Genomic DNA, 22,855 nt, shown 5'->3' with positions numbered 1-22,855 from the left:
TTAGATGATGATCGATTATTGTTGTTGTTGTTGTTCTATTATGAATGCTGCTGAGTTATTTTTTTTTTATTTTGGCTGCAAATCATCATTATCATGATCATTTGGTTTATCGATAACCAAAACAACAACAACAACAACAACAAAAAAGGGAATCTCGAGTTTATGATGATGATAGCTGCTGCTGCTGCTATAGCACAATATATCTCCGGTTTTTGTGATGTGATCATTTTTTTTTTTTTTTTTTTGCTTTGTTTTGGTAGATTCTATCATCCATTATATATATTTTTTTCACTCTTTTTTTTCTGGTCATAAATTCCACACAAGACACACTAGAGACATGGTGCATGCATGGCTAAAGAATTGTTGATGATGATGATGATGATGATGGTTGGAGATGAAGAAATTCGATAAAAAAACATTTTTTCAGCCTGTTTCTGTATTCTGGAATAATTTTTTTCTCCTATCATATCGATTTGACATTTGATCATCAACATCATCATCGAAATAGACAAAAAAAAAAGAATTGACTTATTGTCAAAAATGTCATGTGGAAAAAAAAGAATATTTCAAAACATTTCTTGTCTTTTGATTGATTATCATTGAAAATGATGAAATTTTCCGCAAACAAACAAACAAACAAAATTCCTGTCACAACAACGACAACGACAACAACAACAAAAATCTTAATCAATGTGAATTGAATCTGTGATTATTATCATTGAGAAGAAAGATGATAATTGAATCATTTTTTTTTTCATTTGATAAGCTTGATTAGTGGATGACATTTTTTATTTTTTTTTTTTTTTTTTTGTATCAATCATAAATGTATTTTAACTTGATTCAATTTGATTCGATTCTATGGATTCAAAACACACACATAAAGAGAGAGAGAGAGAGAGAGAGAGAGAGAGAGAGAGATAGATACACACGTTTCATTCATTCATTCATTATTGACCATTAAATGTAGATGTTTGTTGTCGTTGTTGTTGTTTTTTTTTATTATTATTATTCAGTCTACTTTCAATCAAACCAATCAGCCAGCCAAATAGCTAAATTAAATTAATTGAAATTGATGGAAAAACAATGACAAAACAAAACGAAACACACACACACACACACACACACACACGCACATGAACAAACAAATCTCGATCCAAGATTTGAACCACACATTGATTGAATCTAATTTTATTACAAATCAATACGCATAGATGAAAAAAAGAACCAAAAAAAAAAAACAAAAAAAAACATTATTCTGTAACGTTGGAAAAAAAAAATGTCCACCAGCCACAATTGTGAATAAGAAAAAAAAAAGACAAACAAACGTACACATGAATCATATTCACAAATGTACTAGGAATTAGGTTTTTTTTATTGATTTAGATGTAAGAAAAAAAAATGAATCGATCGATGTTTTTTTTTGTTACAAAAAAAAAACAAAAACAAAAACAAAAAATGACAAAGAATGACAAATCATTTTATTTCATTTCATGTCAAAAATTTCATTATTATCTCGTGTCATATTCATCCAGTCATTTTTTATTTTTTATTGATTGATGACGTTATTTTGTTTTTTTTTTTTTTTTTTTTTTTTTTGAAAAAATTTGAAAAATCAAAACAATCATCTTTTCAAACTAAAAAAAAAAAAAAATTAAAGTTTGAATTTTAACCTGTCAATGGAATGGTAAAAAAAAGTAACTAAATAATTCTCTTTTTTTTGCTTTACTTTTAATAATAAGATGATGATGGTGATGGTGATGGTGATAAGATAAACGGCTGTGGTGGTAATCGTCACCATCATCATCACCATCACCACCATCAACATCATCATCATCATCATCATCATCATCATCATCATCATCGTTTTTATTCAAGTCAAATTGTGGTTGGACAACAACAACAACAACAACCAGTATTTTTAGGTCAAATGTTCGTTTCGGTTCAATCATCATAATCATTATATTATTGTACATTTGTTTCGCTTGACCATTGTGTGTGTGTGTGTGTGTGTATGTCTCCAATATATCAATTGGTTCAAGTACAAAGGACAACAACATCCAACAACAACAACAACGACGACGATGATGATGATGATGATGACCAAACATCCGTCAAACGTGAAATGTCTACATTCTTCAAAAAAAAAAAAAATCAAAATCAAACAAGTGAGAGATGACCAATGAGAGACAACGAAAAAAAAAAATGAAACATCAGGATTTATATCTGTTAATTTTTTTTTCTTAATTTATATGGAAATGATGAAAAACACACACACAAAGAGAGAAAAAGTGCTTTAAATACATATATATTTATGATAAATATAAAAAGTAAAAAAAAAAAATTTCATTTTGCTACCGTTCTTTTTTTTCCTGCCATTTCACTATCGTTTTGCATTTTCATTTTCATTTTCATTTCACTTTCACAAAAAGTATTTTTTTTTTTTTTTTTTTTGTTAATATTTGTCTTATCTAGTCTGTGTAGTTGTGTATAAAAAATAAGCATCATCATCGTCGGATAGAAGAGAAAAATCCTATGCAAAGAAGATTGATGATTGCATGATGATGATGATCATCATCATCAGCATCTGCAGATTGAAGAAATGAGACACATACTACACAGAGGGAAAAAAGCCAGTTTTTTGTATGGAAAAAAAAAATTATCATGAAATTAGAAAAGTAAAAAAGAAAAAAATTAGACTTGAATATATATATATAAAATGAAAGTGCTTCTGGCCACAAACAAAAGATAGGTCAAAAAACCATGTTATATACACATGGAACATCATCATCATCATCATCATTGTTACTTTTCTTTGTATAGATATGTTAGGTTCAAATGATCATTATACAGACAGACAATGTATAACCAAAGGAATGTTGACCCAATGAGAGAGAGAAAGACTAATAATAATAATAATAATAAAAATAAAAAATAGACAGACAGATGGATAGCAAGAATGAGAGAGAGAGAGAAAAAAAAAATATTTACATTTTTACTACTTAAATCAATATATACAATATATTTGACATTATTATTCAATATAAAAAAAAATAAATAAATTGGGTAGAGAACCCCTGGTTATGTTATGCAATACTGTGTGTGTGTGTGTGTGTGTATGGTGTCAATGCCTTTTAGGCATAGTAACAACGACCTGTGCAAAGATCTTATAATCACCACCATCATCATTATGTTTATTATTATGATTGAAAGATCCGTGTCTCTTCTTATCTCTTGTATGTTTGGTTTTTTTTTTTTTTTTTGGTAGAAAGAAAACAAAACAAAATAAAAATGAGCAAATACCACCACCACCACCACCTAAGGTATAACCTAACTGTGTGTGTGTGTGTGTGTTTGTGCATATGAAAACAAAAAAGTATGTCAGTAGAGTCATTCTTGTAAACCTAACAAACAACAACTAAAGATGTGCAGACGATGCTAGCGAGAGAAAAAAAAAGAAAAGAAATCACATCGAACAAAAAAAAAATACAAGACAAATGAATAAAATGAATTTTGGATGAAGAGAAGATAGAAATCCAGACCTGAGCCAAAAAAAAAAATCCATATACCCAATAATAAGAGCCAAATAATGGAAAAAAAATCTTAAATAAAGAGAATAAAATTGGTAGAGATGGCTAAAAAAAAGAGACCAAATGATGGGCTGTCGATGTTGATGTTCTATGTCCAAAAAAAAAAAAAAAAATTCATTGATGATGGAAACGACATTTGTTCAATCGGAATGAATGGTATGGTGAAACCGGCAGCAGAAGCATGATGAACAATCAGATGAATGGCCAAAACGACGCGCAATATAAAAATTCATCATCAACAAATAATAATAATAATAATAATAACCAGAAAAAAATGATGATGCTAAGAATAGAATAGCCGCATCATCACCATTTCATCTGATTTACACCTTTTCGAAGTAAATAAATTTCCGAGTGATGTGAGCAGCTTTCTTTTTCTTTTTCAATTCAATTTTTTTTTTCGGAAAAATACACGTTCTCTCTCATCATCATCATCCTCATCATCACGATTATTGTTGTTTGACCCATTCTCACATTATTTATTATCGATGTGTTTGATTTAAGCCACGGACAATTTTACAATTGACCAATGTTTTCATTTCATTTTCTGTGAAAAGAAAGTGAATTCAACGATCATCATCAACAACAAGCAGCAGCAGCAGCAGCAGCAAAAACAACGAAAAGAAAAGAGATAAAATTAATTTGATGAATTTTTCTGGTCATTTTTTTTCACCATCATCATCGTGTTTAAATGTTCAACTTTTTTTTGCAAAAAAAAAAAATATTTTGGTTGTATAAATGAGTTTGTACGAATCAAATGGATAATCATTTCGTAGAAAATCAATGTTCTGACAATTATGATGATCACAACGTGAGTGTTTGTTTGTTTGTTTATGAAATGACCAAAAAAAATAATAACAAAAAAAAATGTGATCCAATTGAAATTGAAATACTTTCATTGATCAAAATATGGTGAAAAAAATTTTGTTCCTAAATCAATGAATAATTGTATCATCATCATCAAAAAATAAAACAAAACAAAACGAAAATGGTGCTGATCATCGATCATTATCATCAAGTGATTAAAGCATATTATTTTCAACAGAAAAAACAACAACAACCATAATCATCATCATCATCATCAATTGAATGATACCGGATTTTTAAACACGGTCATTAGATCTTACTAATAAATAATCTGATTTTTAATTAAATTCATCAACAACCGAATCGTACAAAACATTTAAATTATTGATCAGTAGTAGGTAAGTTTCAATATATCGAATATATCTTGTACACACACACACACACACACAATGTACCTGGTTTTTTTGGCCCATGATAATCGAGATGTGATTTGAAATTATTTCAAGACAAAATTCGTTCATTCATTCATTAATCGATAATCATTACTGATTGAATTTTGTTTGGAATGAGGATGAAAAACAAACAAACAAACATTTAATTTAATTTCATTTCATATAAATAGATTCATTATAAATAATGAGAGATCGAAAATAGATTCATTTAGATAATATGTGTGTGTGTGTTTGTGTGCGTGATGTTTATCTGTTGACAAAGAAAAAAAAAACCGAAAACGAAAACAAAATTAACGGATACCAGCACAAACAAACAAACATCAAAAGATTTCAATTCCCATCAACCACCGCTAAATCTAGCCCTCTTTGAATGCATTTAAAGCATTTTCAATGGTGTCAAAAAACTTTAATCAAAAAATTTTTTTTTCTTTGATCAACCCAATTTATTTGATGACAATGATATTTTGTTTCCATTATGGCAAAATCAATGACAAAATGCCAATGAAAGAGGGAGAGAGAGAAAGAGAGATTATGATGATAATGATAATAGCCATTATCATTATCATTATTTTTTTTGTCCATTGATTTTTGTTTTTCTATTTTTCGATGACAACAATAAGCTAATCGTTTTTATTTTGGTTCTCCGTTATTGTTGTGTGTGTGTGTGTGTGTGTAAAAAAGCCAAAAGGCAATTTTGAATTGAAAATAAAAAAGAAAAAAATTCCAATACACAAAAAAGGTGTTTATCATCATTGCAAAAAAAAACAAACAAATAAACAAACAATGAATATTTTTGCACCAATTTAGATTGATGAAATGTGTGTGTGTGTGATGATGATGATGATGATGATGAATATGATCAATAACAATAAAGATCAAGGTGGTATTCTTGCTTTCATCATGATTTTGTTTTCTGTTTGTGTGTAAAAGTGCAAAAAAAATCTGCATTGTAATCGGTGAATTATGAATAACAGAGAGTGAGAGAGAGAGAGAAGAAAATCATTTTCTAATCATCTATAGCTGTGATTATTATCATGATTGAATGCAACAACAACAACAACAACAACAACAAAAAAGAATGGTGAAAAGAAATCAGATTATTATCGATCATCATACAGATTTTATTTATATATTCAGTATCGATAATAATAAATATTATACGATATTATTATTGATCGATCACGACGATAAGCGGCGGTGGTGTGAGATCATTTCATTTCATTTCTTTTTTTTTTTCTTTTTCTGATGATTTGGCATATATCGTCGTCGTTGATTATCAAAAAAAAAAAAAAAAATATTTGTTTCTGGCAATCGATTATTATCACTCATATCTCATCTCATACTCGTACACCAGACGCAAACTTTTACCCTTTTTTATCGTGGGGAAAAAAAGACATACGATTATATAATAACGTTGACTAATCTTGTGCCAAACAAAACAAAACAGAGAAACAGAGAGAAGAAAAAAAAATTTCTCGATAATAAATCAACTGAATCTAATGATGATCAATAAATTAATGAATCAACATTTTGGATAAAAAAAAGACCATGACGGCGAAAAAAAAGAAAAGAAAAGGGCGAAAGAAATTGGATCTGATTTTCTTTTTCTGGTCATCATCATCATCATTATCAATTCATTCATTGCAATTGCAATTTGCTTGTTTGTCCATACTATCTAATTTTTTTTTCTTATTCCAAATACACAACTCTTGAGATTTTTTGTAATCATAATAATAATGATGATTTTTGAACGAAACGAAAAAAACAGTTCAATTTTGGTTTCAGGGGTTTTTTTTTCTATTCGTTCACCAATGGCTATAGTTTGCGTGTGTGTGTGTGTATGAAATAAAAATATGTTTTTAAATTTAGCAAATGATGATGATGATGATGGTGTTCGGTTTAGATTTTCCAGAAAGAGAGAGAGAGAGAGAGGGTAGAGATTATCTCTCTTTTTTTGTGTCGTAAAATTTTTTTTTTTAGCGTAATGGACTGTGATTCATTCATAGTATTTTTAGCCACACACACACACACACACAGACAAACAAAAGAAGAACAAGAAAATTTTGAAAACAAAATTTTTTTGAAAATTCAAAACTAGAATAAACATGAAGCGAATGTGTGAATTTGGAATTATCGTCATCATCATCGTCATTATCATTTTGTAATTGTCATTAAATAACGATAATGATAATTATTTTACTATAGGTTAATTTGTGTTGAACATTTGGACATTTTATTCCGCTGCTTATAAATTGTGGTCGATTCATTATCGTTCACATTCATTATCCAATTTTTCTGTTTCTGTTTCAGTTTTGTTTCGTTTTTGTTATCGTTAAATCGTTGTAAACCAATTGGTTGGTTGGTTGGTTGGTTTGTTTCACACCAAAAAGAATTTCTACGGTTTTTCTTCTTCTTTTTTGTCTTCAGAAGAAATTCTGATCACGTTTTTGCGTGTTTTTTTTTGTGTGTGTGTGTGTGTGTTGTCTGCGTATGTGTGTCTATAAATATATTTAGACTGTCAACTATCTTTATTTTTATTTTTTATTTTTTATTTTTCGTTTTGCCAAATTATTACAGTCACACAAACCAATTTCTCTCTTTCTCTTATTCTGTCTTTTCATGAATGATGATGATTCTTTCTATCATTCTTAATTGACGTTGTCGTTTTTTTTTCTATTCGTATCGATAAGTATATGATTATTATTTTTTTTTGGGAAAAGGTAGACATTGTCATCAAATTCTTGTGTGTGTGTGTTTTACAATTCGTAATGACAATATCGATGATTTGTTTCAGTTTTTGGGTTGTCGAACAGAAATTTACCTCCTCTTCACTTAACCTAACCATCGAATGCACAATAAAATGACATTCAACTTATTGGTGACAACAACAACAACAAAATTTGAATTTCTTTCAATTCTAAAAAAATGTTAATATGGATGATGGAATTTCTGACAAAAAAAGGGAGAGAGAGAGAGAAAGAATAAATAAATGACATGGAGAATTTGGGCAATTTCTCCGTTTATATAAATTCACATAGTAAAAGGAAAAAAAATATTCATCGAATAATCATCAATGATCGGATACATTTTTTTTTATGGAAAAAAAACTCTAAATTCAAATCCATAATATATTTTTCCATTGTGAAATGGTTTTCTCATTCTCGTTCTCTCTCTCTCTCCAAACAAACGCACACACACACACACACGATTGTAATAGGATCAATTTTCACGATTGGTCATTGTTGTTGTCGTTCGATTGAAGAATGCATTTTTTTTTTATCTTCCTGTTTGAATTTCGAATTCAAATACTTGAAATGCAATGAGAGTATACAAGCAAAAAAAAAATGTAAATACCATTTCCACCAACATTGTCAACAACAACAACAACAACAGCAGCAGCAAAAATAGACATTCATAATAATAAGAATATATATATGTGTAGACATTTCGAAATTCCGGTTTTGGATGTGTGTGTGTGTGTGTGCATCGTTTTGGTGAATAACTTTTCAGGAAACAAGAATAAAGAAAAAAAAAGAAAAAGAAAAAAAAATTCTTTTCCATTCTGTAGAATTCGATTTTTTTTTTCTTGTATATTCACATTAAAATGCATCCAACAGCAATGGCAACAAACGTAAAGAAAACCAAACCCAAGACCCAGGAACTAGAATCAGAACCAGAACCAGAACTAGAACCAGAGCGAGAAAAAAGCAACGAAATTTGCATGAGCGAATACAAATTCGTTTTCATTTTCAAATATTTATCACATTACAGGATGTGTTTGATTATATTATGATGATGATGTTAAAAAAAATGTCAAAAAAAAAACAAATGACAAGAAATTCATTAATTCAATTTCTTATATTTTGATGGTCAAGACAAATTTTTTTTTTCTTTGCTTGGAATAGCCAAAAGTTTTTTCGTTAGTTTGTTTTCTTTGCTGCTGTTGTTGTTGTTGTTCAATATTGATCATCATCATTCGTGATTTTCTATCAACCATAAAAATCATTAGACAAACAAACAACCAACGACACTTGAACATTTGATTCTTTTTTTTCTGATCGTGTAGGGTTTCGGTTTCGTTCTGTTTTTTGGTATTTTTTTTATGTGATCATTTTAATAACGTTGAACAATCAAAAACCAATCAAGGAAAATAAAATTTTTTTTCTTCAACAATTCATTTATTGAATAAATGACAATGTACGATGTACAATGTTTTCCATTACAACAACAAAAAAAAACAACAACAACAACAAGCCACTGCAATTGAAACTTGAAACCATTGTCCATTCTGCATCAACGGAATAAAAAAGAGAAAAAAAAATTCAAAATGACTTTCGTGGTCTCGATCTTGTTTTTGTTCAAATTGCCTTGGTCATATACGATTCAAATATCCGAAACAAACACACACAATGAGACACTTTTAAAGTTTTTATTTTCGCATTTCTTCAATTATCAATAATCAATATATATGATCTATACTTGTGTTGCAAACACTCATCATCATATTCCATGAGAACAAAAAAAAATCAATAAATTTTTTTTCAAACAAAAATTGAATTTTATTTTTTCGGTTGGCCAAAAAAAAAACAAGAAAATTTACATTATATCTCAATTGATTGTTTTCATTTTTTTTTCTTTATTCTGCACTGAAATGATGATGATGATCATTATTGTGACAAATCAATCAATCGATCAATAATCTATGATTTATCGATCTAGTTTAGCATTACATAAATTGATACATAATAATGATGATTTGACTGAAGATTTTATATAGTTTTTTTTGTCTGTTTGTTGTTGTTGTTGTTGTTGTTGTTTTTTCTTCTAATATTTCTTCTATTGAAATACTACCTTGTACATTAAGGTGGTATTATATCGTCATATGAACAGGAAAAAAAACAACGAAAAATGAAAAAAAAATCTCGTTTGGAAATGATAATGATACGGAGAATAGCTTCTTTTTCATAGTTTTGATCGTGGCTTTTGGATTAAACATCGAAAATGATGATGATCATCATGATCATTTTTTCCTTCATGAGATTGAATGGACCACCATTCTATTCTAGGTGGCCATTGTGTTTTTTTTTTTTTGTTCATTTTATTCGATGATGATGAGATAATCTTAACCCAAACAACAACAACAACAACAACAAAAACATCATCATTAGTAAAAGGGAAAAATAAACTTGGAACTAGTTGAACATTTTTTTTGGGTGGGTCAAATGTATTTCCATCATCATCATGATGATCGTGTGCAAAGCGAAAATAAAAATCGAATGAATTCGAATCATATACCGAAATCGATATATGCAGGTGAACGAAATGAATGGATCGAGAGACAAAAAACGCTGATCTTTTTTTTTCTTTGCTAAAAATACACACACACGCACACACACTGTTATATTTCATCGATATCGATTGATTTGTGAAACAAAAACGAAAACGAAAACGAAAAAAAAAATACATTAATCGGATTGTTGATGGATGATAAACATCTCTTTACGTTATTGTTGACATTATTATTAGTAGTGGTGATGATAGCAGTGGTAGTAGTGGGAAAAAAAATCGAAAGTTTTCCCCTTGTATATAATTTATCATTCATTAGTTTTGGATTCATTCGTTTTCGTCGTCGTTGTCGTCGTCTGGATTACATTTGAATGATGATGATAATTTTCTTCCTTCCCGGTCCATCATCATCATCATCATCCGAGATCTGTATATCTTTTATCTTTGATATTTTTCAACATTTATAGAGTTTATACTTGCGGATAAAAAAAAATGAAAAATTTTGTTTGTTTTTAGTTTCCTTTTTCATGATAATTAATTATCCAGATTTGAGATATCCGATCCGAGATTATTATAAATATATATGTTCAGGATGTGAAAATCAGAGCACAAAATGTTGAGTGATTTTGACATTTCTTTCGTTCATTTTTTTCCATTTTTTGTTTTCTCCGTATTTCTCATTTATAAATGTCACATTTATTTTTATTATTCACACATTGGAAAAAAATGAATGAATGAATGAATTTGATACAAAATTTTTCTTTTTGCTGTTTTTTGGGTTTTATCAAACATAATGAAAATAAAAAAATCATAAATCCAGAATAATAATCATCATCATCGTCAAAAACCAAACAAAATAAACGAAAAAAAAAATTCATCAGATTTTTCATTCTCAAAGATGAAAAAAAAGAAGAAAAAATCCATTTGTGAACAATTTTTATTCTATAGTAAACGAGAATACGAATTAATATAAACAGAATCCTTTTAAATCACATTATTAATCTTATCATCAACTTGATTCACTATTTGTTCATGTGTCTACTATGTTTTTGCTTCATCAATTTTTTTTTCCATCATCATCATCATCATCTAATATATAAAAATGAAATGAAAACAGAAAACGTTTTTTTTCACATTCATCAAACTTGGGTTTTTGTTCTCTCACTCACTCTCTGGTAATTTTTCCTCTGATGAATCATCTTAATGGATGCTAAACCAAAAAAAAAAAACCTAAACATCAGTATAATGAGTAAATGAAAAGATTTTTTTTGCCGAATCACCTAGAAAGCGGCCCAAATTTTTTTTTTTTTTTTTTGTTCGCTAACAATCAGGTCAATGGAATGATGATGATGATGATGATGATGATAATGACTTTCTTGTTTTATTTATCATCATGAAAAGATAACAAGACAAACAATCCTTTTTTTTTGTTTGTTTGCTTGTTAATCCTTTAAAGACAATGCCTGTGCCTGCGTGTGGGTTTTTTATTATAATGATGATGGGTGTGATTATTATCAATGATCGGCAGCATCGGCTGCTACTGTGTGTATTATTAATAGTGATTTAGTAATCATAAGAGAAAGCCAATCTATTCACTTATCATCACGAACACTTGATAATGTAGAGACAAATTATTCTGTCGAGAGACGGAGAGACCAAACGAAAAAAATCTGAAAGAGAAAATCATCAGTGTCGAGGGTAATTTTTGTTTTTGTTTTCGTTTTTTTTGGTTGTCAAACTGGATCAATGTTTCATCAACAACAAATGCAGACTATGCAGATCAATGATGATGATCAGATGATTATCATAACATGCGCATATAAATATTATTGGTAAACAACAACAACAACAAGTTAAATTTTCAAAAAAAAAAATAACCGAAAAAGATGGTTTTGAAAGAGAAAACGAAAATTTTTCAAAAAATTTAAACGTTTCGGATTGATTATTCATTTAATTGATATATACACAACTTTCTCTCTGTAGTTATCTATCTTCAATTAGCAATGGGAAAAAAAACTGAATCAAAGATCATCAACCTTGTTATATTGGTGATCAACAACAACAACAACAACTAAATCCAAATCTATTTTTACATACCATATTCAACATTATCATAATTTGCTCATATTAGGAAATTAAAAGTTTTGAAAATTTTTTTTTAAACAATTTCTAATTATTAATCAATGGACATCGTTTCGTTTCGTTTTCTTTTTCATTCACAGATTCAAATATAACAACAACGATAGAAAACAAAAATCAATCAATGATTATCGATCAAAGATGAAATATTATACCAGCAGAACGGATACAATTATTTTACTATCATCATCATCAACATTAAAGTTATTTCTATTATTATTATTATTATGTCCACCAAGTTGGTCAACAAAATTGAATAATGATTCTGGAAAAGGCGTCAGTGTTGGTGGTCAATTCCTTATTGATGATTCTCAGCAACAAAATTCTCAACATCAATTAGTAAACAATAGAACAATCAATAATGATAATAATGAAAGAATAGTGCCAAAAAATAATACAATTATTAGTCAATTTATTTTTCCATCGTTATCATCATCATCATCATCATCACAAAGTGCCCAAAGACGATCATATGAAGATGATTATGGTGATGGTGAATCATCATCATCATCATCACAATCATTGTTTAAATCATTGATACCAAAATCACCATTTAAAAAACCAATTAAAAAAATATTCCGATCATGGTTTGAACCAAATCCAGAAGCATTGGATGATGATTCGACTAGTAGTTCATATTATTTTGCACGACCAAAATCGAATCCATTTCATCATGTTGTTCGTAATACAAATTCTATACAGGATTCATCGACATCACGTCAAGTTCCGGCAGCATCTAATTTTGTAAAAACAACGTCAACAACAGCAACAAAATATGCCAATTCTTATGCCAATCACGATCCTCATTATCAACAATATAATAAAGCATCCAGTAGACAATTTTCAATTGGAGATCCGGTCAATGGAAGAGGATTGACACTTTCATTTGGCGATACACCACAATCAAGTGAACCATCAAGTTATTCTGCACAAACCATCGAACAAAGTCAACATTATAGCCACGATTCTGGCAATGGTGGTGGAAGAGGTTTAAGTTTCTCATTTGGCGGTAATGGAGGTCCTGGTTCAGGAATGTCATTGAATATTGGAAGAGGTAACAATGGTGATGGTCGTGGAATGTCCCTTTCATTGGGTAGAGGAAATTCTGGTGGATCTGGTTTAAGTTTCTCATTCGGCGGCGGTGGTGGTGGTGGTGGTGTTGGTGGAAGTAGTTATGCTCAAAGTGGTTCAGAAGGTTATCCATCATATTCATCATCATATGGTGGTGGTGGTGGTGGTTATAATTCAAACGGATATGGTATTAGTTATGGAAGTAATTACAAAAATTATGATTATTATCAACCAGTATTCAGTATGGTAATGCCATCACCTGGTAAAAAAGTGGTGGAATATAATCAACATCCACCAAAAATGAAAATGAAAATTAATTCCAGTCCAAAGGTAAAAATTACGACAAACACAAAAGATCCATTAGAAAAACCTGGTTTAGAGGATGAAGTTATACAGGATGATATATTTGGACCACCAGAACCATTTGATAAACCGAATCGAACACAATCAACAATGAATAATGAAACGATGCCCGGTATACATAATATGACAATGATGATGGGACATTTTAATCAATCAATGTTTCCATACGGTTATCCATATTCGTATCCATATTATTCGCCTTATCATCCACATTATTATCAATATCCATATAATTATTATTATAATTATTATCAACAATATCCACAAAATTATCATCAATATATGATGAATGCAACATCGATGTATGCCAATCATAATAATAATAATGTACCACCACCACCACCACCACCAAATCCGGTTCAATCGATGCATTCACAACAACATTCAAGACCACCACAAGCACCGGCACCACCACCGCCAACAAATCATCCACAATATCCAGGCTATTCACAATATGCAGCAAGTACAATGAATATGCAGAAAACAAATACGATACCATCATTAGCATCACCACCAATGAACTATATGAGTATGCCTGTATCGGCATCATATTCAATGGAACCATCACAATCATCACAAACACAATCACAATTATCAACCATTTATGGTTCAAATATTAGTCCAATGGGTCAGATAATGAAAACATCACAACCATCATCAACAATATGGCAACCATCATCATTACCAGGTCAGCAACAGCAACAAGTGGTTAACTATCATCATCATCATCATCATAATCAGGTTAAACCAATGACCACAACAACAACAACAATGATCGATAATAGTAATGGCCATATTGGTGGTTATAAACGATCATCCGGATCAAGAAATTATCAAAAAGATATGTTAACATTAAATTCATTGCAACCAAGAAAATCATATAATAAAAAACCACAAGCATTGTATAGTATGAAAAGAAATTCAAATAAATACTATAGCTATGATCTGATGCAAACATCTGAAAGTCAACAATATCCACAACAACAACAACAACAACAACAATATTCAGCAGCAATACAGCCATACAATTATACAGCATTATTATCACCATTGTTAATGAACAATAATGATGCAAGTAAAAATTATTATCAATATATGATGCCAGGAAGTGGTGCCGGTTATTCATTCTTCAATAATAATACAATGAATGGTCAACATTATAATGCAACAAATTATTGGAATGCATTCAATTATTATTATAATAATCCATATTATTATAATTATTATAATAATTATTATAATTATGCTAAAAAATATTATGAATCATATTATGGTGGCAAAAAGAACAAAACATCTTCTGGTTATTATTATCCAAAAAATATAACATCAATCACCGGGTTTTAGTCAGAATAGTTTTGATTATGAACAAAGTAAACGTTTTGGTCATCGTACTATTAAACATCAAGGTGGCAGTACAAAAGAAGAGAAAGCACGTGTCATATTGGATATAAGACCACGAGTGACCATTAAAATGTTGAATAAAACTGAACAAGCAATGCAAGATGAAGAATTGAAAAAAAAGAAAAAAGATCATATATTTAAAACACATATGGAAATTATTATGGATACAACAACTACAGCGAAACCATATTATAATTATGATAGTTATTATGGCTACAATTATGGTCCAGAAGTTGATGATTTTGGTTGGACACATGAACCGCCGTACGGTACGTCGGAAACAACGACACCGAAACCAAGGCCAACAACAACGACAAGAAGACGAACGACAACCACTGAAGCACCAAGTAGTTCAGAAGTTAGTGAAGAAGAAGAGAATGGAACCAGTGAATCGACAAGTGTCGAAGAATCTAGTACTGAAGAAGTGGATGATCAATCTTCTTCCACTACATCAACAACCGAATCAAGTGATATTGAATCGGCTAGTGGTGAAGAAGTGGAAGAAGATATTTCTGGTGGTGGTAGTCAAGAACAACAAGAAAGTTCAACTACATCGACAACGACAACCACTGAATCAAGTGTATCGGAATCTGAAGAAATCGATAGTGATGGTGGTGGAGCTGATGAAGAAATCATTGAAGGCAATGAAGATGAAACAAATAATGAATCAGAAGCTGATGAAGATGAAGATAAAAATAATGATCAAGATGAGGAAGAAAATGAAGACAATCAAAAATCGAATGAAGAACAAGAACAAACCAATGATGAAGTTGATGATGAAGATGATGATGAAAAAACGGCAGTAGATAATAATAATGTAACTGGCAATAATAATGTAACCGTTTCACCTGAATTAGTACAAGCAATGATTAAAGCATTACAAGAAGCACTTGGAGTGACAACCACAACACCATTACCAATAAATGTTTTAGATGGTTTCGATGAACCAATCGAAGAACCGGATAATGAAAATGATGTTGATGATGAACAATCGGAACAAGATCAAAGTGAAGAAAATGACATTACAACCACCACGACGACGACGACACAAAAGATGAAAACAACGACAATGAAACCAAAAAACGGTATCAAAGGTTGTAGTAGTATATTAGTAGTGATTTAGTTTATTTTCATTGATTAAATGAATGAATTATTTACTAATGTGATGATTATATTACTTTTATTATTATTCAACAGGTGTAATAAATGGTCGTCGACGATTGCCAACAAATGTTATAACAACAACGGTTAGAAATGTAACACAGGTACGATTAAAAACACCGGTACTAAATATGCAATCAAAAACAATACCGCCATTTTTTCAACGTACTGGCACTAGTACAACATTGAGACCAATAATTGACATAAATTCTATTGGTGAAAAGGTGACCGATTTGATTGATATGACGACAACATCACCATTTTTGATTGTAAATAAATCACCAAAAAATACAGCAGCAGAAGCAGCAGCAGCAGCAATACCTAAAGTAATAGATGGTGATGCATTATTAAGTAATTTTGATGTAAATAATCTTACCGATGATGAACGAAGAGAAATGTTGACAAATATATTGGGTGTAATACAAAGTCGTACAGCAGCAGCAGCAACAACAACAACAACAAATAACGTAATAAAGTCATCGATACCAAAATCAACGAAAACAGCAGCCAAACGATCATCTAATGATAAAAGGAAGAATAATAATAATTCAATTAAATCATCAACAAGATTATTACCGGTTACGAAAGCAAATAATGTACGAATTATATCATCATTAGATGAATTGAATAAAGACGCCAGTATCATTAACAATGGTGGTGATAAATCCAATAATCAACCTATTTATGTTGTTTTATTACCACAGAATAAGAAAAAGAAATAGTTTTAAGAATCAAAATGAATGACAGGACAAACAAATTCGCACACACACACACACTGATTTTATCATCATTTTTTTAAACCATTTATTCAGTCATTTTTAATCAATACGGTAGTGATTTTATCATCATTATGAATTGTTTTTCTTCATAGAAATCAATGTGTAATTTTCAAATGTGTTGATCACTTTGAAACAAACACAATCAATATTACACTTTTTTTTGAACATTATCATTGTTCCATAAGCATCTCATCATCATCATCATTAATATTTTTTTTCACGAATCTCATTTTTTACATTTCACATTCATTTAGCGATTATTATTATATACCATTGTTATCTATATATAGAAATAGTGAGATTATTAGATAAAATCATCATCATCATTGGTTCATTCATAAAGTATATTACTATTTTTTTCGAATGTCAATCATCATCATCATCATTATTTTATTTTATTTTTTATATATAAATCTCTTTCCATCTCATTATAATTCAAAATGTGTGATTTTTTTTACTGTTTTTCATTCAAACATGTGTATTCATTCATCGATTTTAGTTTTTTTTTTTTTTTTTTTGATTTCAATTCTAATTTTCAACAGATTTTTTTCCATTTTAGAATTCTAAACTAAATATAATATACCACTATGAAGCATTAGTATGTAATTTGAATCAATTTATAAAAAAAATGTTGATGAATTATTATTATTTTGATAATAAAAACAAAAAATTTGGAAAAGAAAAACATTTTCAAATTCAAATCAATAAAAATGGAACCAAATTCATATGTGGAAAGTTACAAAAAAATACTTGCAATCTATAAAATAGAAAAAAAATTTTATGTTTTTTTGGAATTGTGGTACAAAATCATTATAAATTAAAAAAAAATCAATCAATCAATCATCATGTGTGATCGTCGTTCCATTTTGTTTTCAATTCTTTTATCCGTTTCATTTGTTCATCATAATTTTCATTTCTTGATTTTAATCGAGGCTGAACATCGTACATTCCGAATATTATATCCTGTTTGAAAAATGTGATTAACATTTAATCAATATTTGAATTGTGAAAACTTTACCTTTCCAAAATTTCTATCAAAATAATCTTCATCTTCGATAACGTGACCATAACCATCGAAATCTGGACCAATGCTAACCCAAAAATAGGCTAAACCTTTCGGTAATTTTCGTGTAATTGGATTTTTTTCCAATTTAATCAATTTTTTATTAATCGACCATTCTTGTTCACAATCTAGTATAGCTTTCTATTTTCGTCAAAAAAAAGAAGAAAGAAAATTTCAATCAATTTCATCATATTATCAACTACACATGATGAATGATACATACATGGAAATAGATTTTAGCATCGGTTTCGAAACGTTTTTTAATCGGATAACATTCAATGACAAAATGATGATTGGATAGATTTTGATTTCGTTTTTTATTCACGAAAAATGTCTCCATAAATACTGTGATGCAGTTGTAGTAATTGTTGAAAAATCCAGATAATTTTCGCATCATTTGTCGTATTTCTGTCCAACTATCTTGATCAGCTTCTAGGCTACATTTGTAAGAATGATTTCTTGATACAATCATACAAACATTATTGATCAATGGTTTATATGATGTTAATGTTGCATAACAATGCGATAATTGTTCGGGAAATTTCAATATCAAATGACGATTCGCTTTTCGACATTCCAAACACCAATCACATTTATAATCATCATTGTTGCTGGCGGTAAAACGAATTCGTTCAAAACCAACGGTATCGAATTTAGCTTTTTTTGCGCCACGAACACCGTCATATTCATCATCGGTGGTACGAATTTTCGATGTTGTAGCCACAAAACGCATTGCTTCTTCACGTGCTGTTATGTTTTTCGTTTTTAGATACAATTCTTTCACAGACATTGAATCTTCGGTTTTTTCGTCCTTTTGTTTGATGGTTTTATTTACATATTTAACGGATTTTGTAGATTTTGTACGTTTTAATTGATCAAGTTTCGCTTTCAATTCATTGGCCAATTCGGTATTGCCAAGCATTTTTGCTTTCAATAATTTAGCATTTAAAGAATTCAATTCAGCATCGCTGACATTCTCGTCACCTTCTTCGGGTTCTTCTTCTTCTTTTTCAACTTGTTCTTCATTCTGAGATTCATGAATCTTTTTCAATTCATCTGGATCATCAATGAATCGTTTGTTGATATCATCACGAAAAAAGCTATTCAATTCACGTGAATACCGAATCCGTTGTTCGTTGTTGGCGATTTCGTTTTTATTCTTATCAGCAACAGTTTGTTTTGTCGTGTTATTTTTCGAAGTTTTCGTTATAAAATCAAATAAATCTTCACCTTGATCATTATTGATAGATTCTTTGGCTTGAACTTCATTATCACATACAGATTCGGTCCATACAATCTCAGCAGCAGAATCATCTGAATCAGAATCTGATGATTTATCGTATTTGGAGTTTTTATGTTTTTTTATTTTTTTAGATTTACTTTTATGTTTATGTTTACCCATATTTTTGTTTGTTTGTTTGTTTGTAAATAAAAAATTCAATTTGATTTTGTTGTTGTCTATTTTGATCCGAACAACAAATAAATATGAAAATAGTCGCCGCTCAAATATCGATACTTTTTTTGAACAATCGATACAATCAAAAATGTTTTCAACGTGTGCAGCTCTTCCTTTTTGTGTTTTGCTGTGTGAGTGTGTGTTTGACTCGTGTATTCTGGATTTTTTTTCTGTTTCATTGTTTCTAATTGATTTTGTGTTCCAAAAATGCCTGGTTTCAAGAATAAAGCTTTGATTATCGATGGTCGTGGTCATCTTCTTGGTCGACTTGCTTCTATCGTTGCAAAATCATTGTTGCAAGGACAAAAAATTATTGTTGTCCGTTGTGAAGGAATCAACATTTCGGGTAGCTTTTACCGAAATAAACTCAAATATTTGGCATTTTTACGTAAAAAATGTAATGTAAATCCTGCACGTGGTCCATATCATTTCCGTGCACCATCGAAAATTTTCTGGCGTGTCGTTCGTGGTATGTTGCCGCATAAAACTAAACGTGGTGATTTGGCACTCGAACGTCTTCGTGTATGTGAAGGTATACCGCCACCGTTCGATAAGAAAAAACGTCTGGTTGTTCCAGCTGCATTGCGAATTCTTCGTTTGAATCCACGCCGTAAATATTGTTCAGTGGGCCGATTATCGCATGAAGTTGGTTGGAAATATCAAAAAGTTATCGAAACATTGGAAATGAAACGCAAGGCTAAAGCCAGTTTACATCATAATCGAAAAATGACCGAATCAAAACTTCGTTTGCAAGCCAAGAAAATGGTAGCCGATAGAACAACGGCTTTACGTGAAGTGATCACTTCTTATGGTTATGAAGTTTAATTAATGAATGAATGACGATTTTTTCATTTTTTAACAAATAAAAAATAAAATTTTTTTCAAATTGAAAAACAATTGTTTTTTTTGAAAATTGGTTTATTTGCAAAATAAGGTTTGTTTTCAAATGAAAAAAAGATTTAAGAAGTTTCCATTGCTACAGATTCTTCTGTATGTTTTCCTTTTGCTTTTCCTTCGGCGATACGTTTACCGGCAGCACGCCTATCCAAAATCTTTTTACGATCTTTATCCATTTTCAATTTGACAATTAAAACCTGTAAAGTGTTTTGGAAAACCTCATGTGTTAAAAATTTAACAATGAATTTTGAATAAAAATACCTTTGATGGATGAATACCAACATAAACGGTGGCACCGTTGGCTTTTTCACGTTGAACACGTTCAATATAGACAACATATTTGGAACGATAAACAGTGACAACTTTGCCAAATTGTGTGCCTTTGAAATGTCCACGAACAACCTTTTTTGTATGCACAGAAATGGGTAGTTTTTTTTATTAGATGAAATTTTTAGACAAAAATACATACCTGAACTTCATCATCTTTTCGGATGGGCATCGATCGAACACCGTATTTTTGTCGTAAATCTTTGCTCAATGGTGAGCTCATAATACGGCGACGAATATGCGATGGAGCATTAAAATGACGTTTACGTGCCTTTCTTCTTGAAGAGGAAATCAATTTGTTCATTTTAGCCATTTTTTACGATGAGAATATATCGAAAATTAAAATTTTTTGGTCAACAAAAAGAAAAACATGTGCCACAAACACACAAACACACACACAGAAGCCTGAACAAAAAGGAAGTCAGCGATTCTTTTATTGAACAAATGTATGCTGCACATGCTCGCGCTAGCTAGTGTGATTTGGGGGACCATTTATAAACAACGTTTTAATTTTTGCGTGTTATACACGGTTTTTTTTGGATACATATTCTATGAATTTGTCTGGCTGTGAATCAGCAGAAAATATTTTTTGTTTTTTATCCATTTTTCATCTGTCACATTAACTCAATAAAGCTTGATTTAGCTGAAATTTTTTTTTTGAAACAAAAATGGTTCTTGAAAGTACAATCGTTTGGTAAGTTTTATTCTGATTTGTTATTGATTTCATTTGTTCAATTTTTTTTTACAGCGTGGATAACAGTGAATTTATGCGTAATGGTGATTTTGTACCATCACGATTACAAGCACAACAAGATGCCGTATCACTTGTTTGCCATGCTAAACTACGATCAAATCCAGAGAACAATGTAGCATTGTTAACTATGGCCGGTAATCCGCAGGTGTTGACCACATTAACCACCGATGTTGGACGTGTTCTTGGTAAATTACATCAAGTACAAATATCTGGTGAAGCAAATCTATTGACTGGTATTAAGATTGCTCATCTTGCATTGAAACATCGACAAGGAAAAAATCATAAAATGCGAATCGTAGCATTTATTGGATCACCAGTTGAAACCGAGGAAAGAGAATTGATCAAGATTGCTAAAAAATTGAAAAAAGAAAAAGTCAATGTTGATATTGTTAATTTTGGTGAAGAAATATCGAACACAGATAAGCTATATGCTTTTATCAAAGTATTGGAAGGTACATCATCACATATGGTTACAGTACCATCTGGTTCATTACTGTCGGATGCATTGTTCAGTTCACCAGTTATACTTGGCGAAGATGGTTCAGGTGCAGCTGGTCTTGGTGGTACTGGCTTTGAATTTGGTATCGATCCAAATGAAGATCCAGAATTAGCATTGGCCTTAAGAGTTTCAATGGAAGAACAACGACAACGACAAGAAGAGGAAGCTAGACAACAAGCAGCTGCAACATCAGCTTCAGGTGGACAATCTTCAGGTGAACAAAGTTCATCCACGGCCATTACCAACACCACCACTACATCATCATCTTCAGCAAATAATGATGCCTCGAAAACTGTGAATACAAAAAATTCAAATGAAACAGCGAAAACTACTACTACTGCTGCTGGTGGTGGTGGTTCTAATGAAGAAGAAATGTTGGAAAAAGCATTGGCCATGTCATTGGAACCAATGGATTCTGAACCAGTGGATGTTTCACGTATGACCGAAGATGAACAGATACAATATGCAATGCAAATGAGTTTACAAGCATCATCATCATCCAACAAGAATGATACGAATAAAGATGATAATTCAGCTAAAAACAAAAAAGATAAAGAAGAACCAATGGATACGGATGATTCCAATGACAAGAAATGATGATTGAATTTTTAATCGAATTGAAAACTTTGTATACAATTCTAAATAATTGATTTGAATTAAAAAAAATTTCACTTTTTCAAAAACAAAAATTCAACTCGAATGATTGATTACAAAAATTGGTCTTTTCATTCTAGGTGGCTAGATGGCGCCAGGTCAGTAGATTTTTTTTTCTGTCAATCGAATCGTGAAACAAGGATAAACGACCGTTCGAAA

The 22,855-nt window shown here is 30.3% G+C and overlaps 5 protein-coding genes across 5 annotated transcripts; 3 read left to right on the top strand and 2 right to left on the bottom strand.

Moving 5' to 3' along the window:
- The first annotated feature begins 3,700 nt into the window (after window positions 1-3,700).
- Window positions 3,701-17,379, top strand: LOC124491908 (uncharacterized). The gene is given in 4 exon segments (XM_075735217.1): window positions 3,701-4,792; window positions 12,355-15,040; window positions 15,042-16,200; window positions 16,304-17,379. Coding segments are annotated over 3 exon segments (4,473 nt in total). The 5' UTR covers window positions 3,701-4,792; window positions 12,355-12,412; the 3' UTR covers window positions 16,990-17,379.
- A 292-nt stretch (window positions 17,380-17,671) lies between these two features.
- LOC124493001 (CWF19-like protein 2) lies at window positions 17,672-19,547 on the bottom strand. The gene is made up of 3 exons (XM_047056034.2): window positions 18,333-19,547; window positions 18,065-18,250; window positions 17,672-18,009 (listed from the first exon to the last, which is right to left on the bottom strand). Exons 1-3 carry the CDS (start codon window positions 19,509-19,511, stop codon window positions 17,890-17,892), a joined length of 1,485 nt encoding a protein of 494 aa, XP_046911990.2. The 5' UTR covers window positions 19,512-19,547; the 3' UTR covers window positions 17,672-17,889.
- A 141-nt stretch (window positions 19,548-19,688) lies between these two features.
- On the bottom strand, window positions 19,689-21,212 carry RpL26 (ribosomal protein L26). The gene is made up of 3 exons (XM_047056038.2): window positions 20,932-21,212; window positions 20,724-20,864; window positions 19,689-20,659 (listed from the first exon to the last, which is right to left on the bottom strand). Exons 1-3 carry the CDS (start codon window positions 21,100-21,102, stop codon window positions 20,525-20,527), a joined length of 447 nt encoding a protein of 148 aa, XP_046911994.2. The 5' UTR covers window positions 21,103-21,212; the 3' UTR covers window positions 19,689-20,524.
- RpL13A (ribosomal protein L13A) lies at window positions 19,773-20,459 on the top strand. Its single transcript, XM_047056037.2, has one exon. The coding sequence runs from the start codon at window positions 19,773-19,775 to the stop codon at window positions 20,388-20,390; it is 618 nt and encodes a 205-aa protein (XP_046911993.1). The 3' UTR covers window positions 20,391-20,459.
- Window positions 21,213-21,340: 128 nt separating the features above from the next.
- On the top strand, window positions 21,341-22,731 carry Rpn10 (regulatory particle non-ATPase 10). The gene is made up of 2 exons (XM_047056035.2): window positions 21,341-21,483; window positions 21,538-22,731. The coding sequence occupies exons 1-2, from the start codon at window positions 21,458-21,460 to the stop codon at window positions 22,637-22,639; spliced, it is 1,128 nt and encodes a 375-aa protein (XP_046911991.1). The 5' UTR covers window positions 21,341-21,457; the 3' UTR covers window positions 22,640-22,731.
- The last annotated feature ends 124 nt before the right edge of the window (window positions 22,732-22,855 follow it).

The sequence above is a fragment of the Dermatophagoides farinae genome, chromosome 1 (assembly GCF_024713945.1).
Source record: "Dermatophagoides farinae isolate YC_2012a chromosome 1, ASM2471394v1, whole genome shotgun sequence".
Taxonomy (NCBI): domain Eukaryota; kingdom Metazoa; phylum Arthropoda; class Arachnida; order Sarcoptiformes; family Pyroglyphidae; genus Dermatophagoides; species Dermatophagoides farinae.
This window is presented reverse-complemented; position numbering and strand designations above follow the sequence as displayed.

What these genes read in the sequence shown, in the direction of transcription:
- LOC124493001 (XM_047056034.2), bottom strand. Translation starts at nt 19,511, where the DNA reads ATGGGTAAACATAAACATAAAAGTAAATCTAAAAAAATAAAAAAACAT. An exon ending in ATGCTAAAATCTATTTCCAT is followed by an intron (nt 18,251 to 18,332) that starts GTATGTATCATT and finishes TGACGAAAATAG; the next exon opens with AAAGCTATACTAGATTGTGA. An exon ending in TTGATAGAAATTTTGGAAAG is followed by an intron (nt 18,010 to 18,064) that starts GTAAAGTTTTCA and finishes TTTTTCAAACAG; the next exon opens with GATATAATATTCGGAATGTA.
- RpL13A (XM_047056037.2), top strand. Translation starts at nt 19,773, where the DNA reads ATGCCTGGTTTCAAGAATAAAGCTTTGATTATCGATGGTCGTGGTCAT.
- RpL26 (XM_047056038.2), bottom strand. Translation starts at nt 21,102, where the DNA reads ATGGCTAAAATGAACAAATTGATTTCCTCTTCAAGAAGAAAGGCACGT. An exon ending in GAAAAGATGATGAAGTTCAG is followed by an intron (nt 20,865 to 20,931) that starts GTATGTATTTTT and finishes CATACAAAAAAG; the next exon opens with GTTGTTCGTGGACATTTCAA. An exon ending in TTGGTATTCATCCATCAAAG is followed by an intron (nt 20,660 to 20,723) that starts GTATTTTTATTC and finishes AACACTTTACAG; the next exon opens with GTTTTAATTGTCAAATTGAA.
- Rpn10 (XM_047056035.2), top strand. Translation starts at nt 21,458, where the DNA reads ATGGTTCTTGAAAGTACAATCGTTTG. An exon ending in CTTGAAAGTACAATCGTTTG is followed by an intron (nt 21,484 to 21,537) that starts GTAAGTTTTATT and finishes TTTTTTTTACAG; the next exon opens with CGTGGATAACAGTGAATTTA.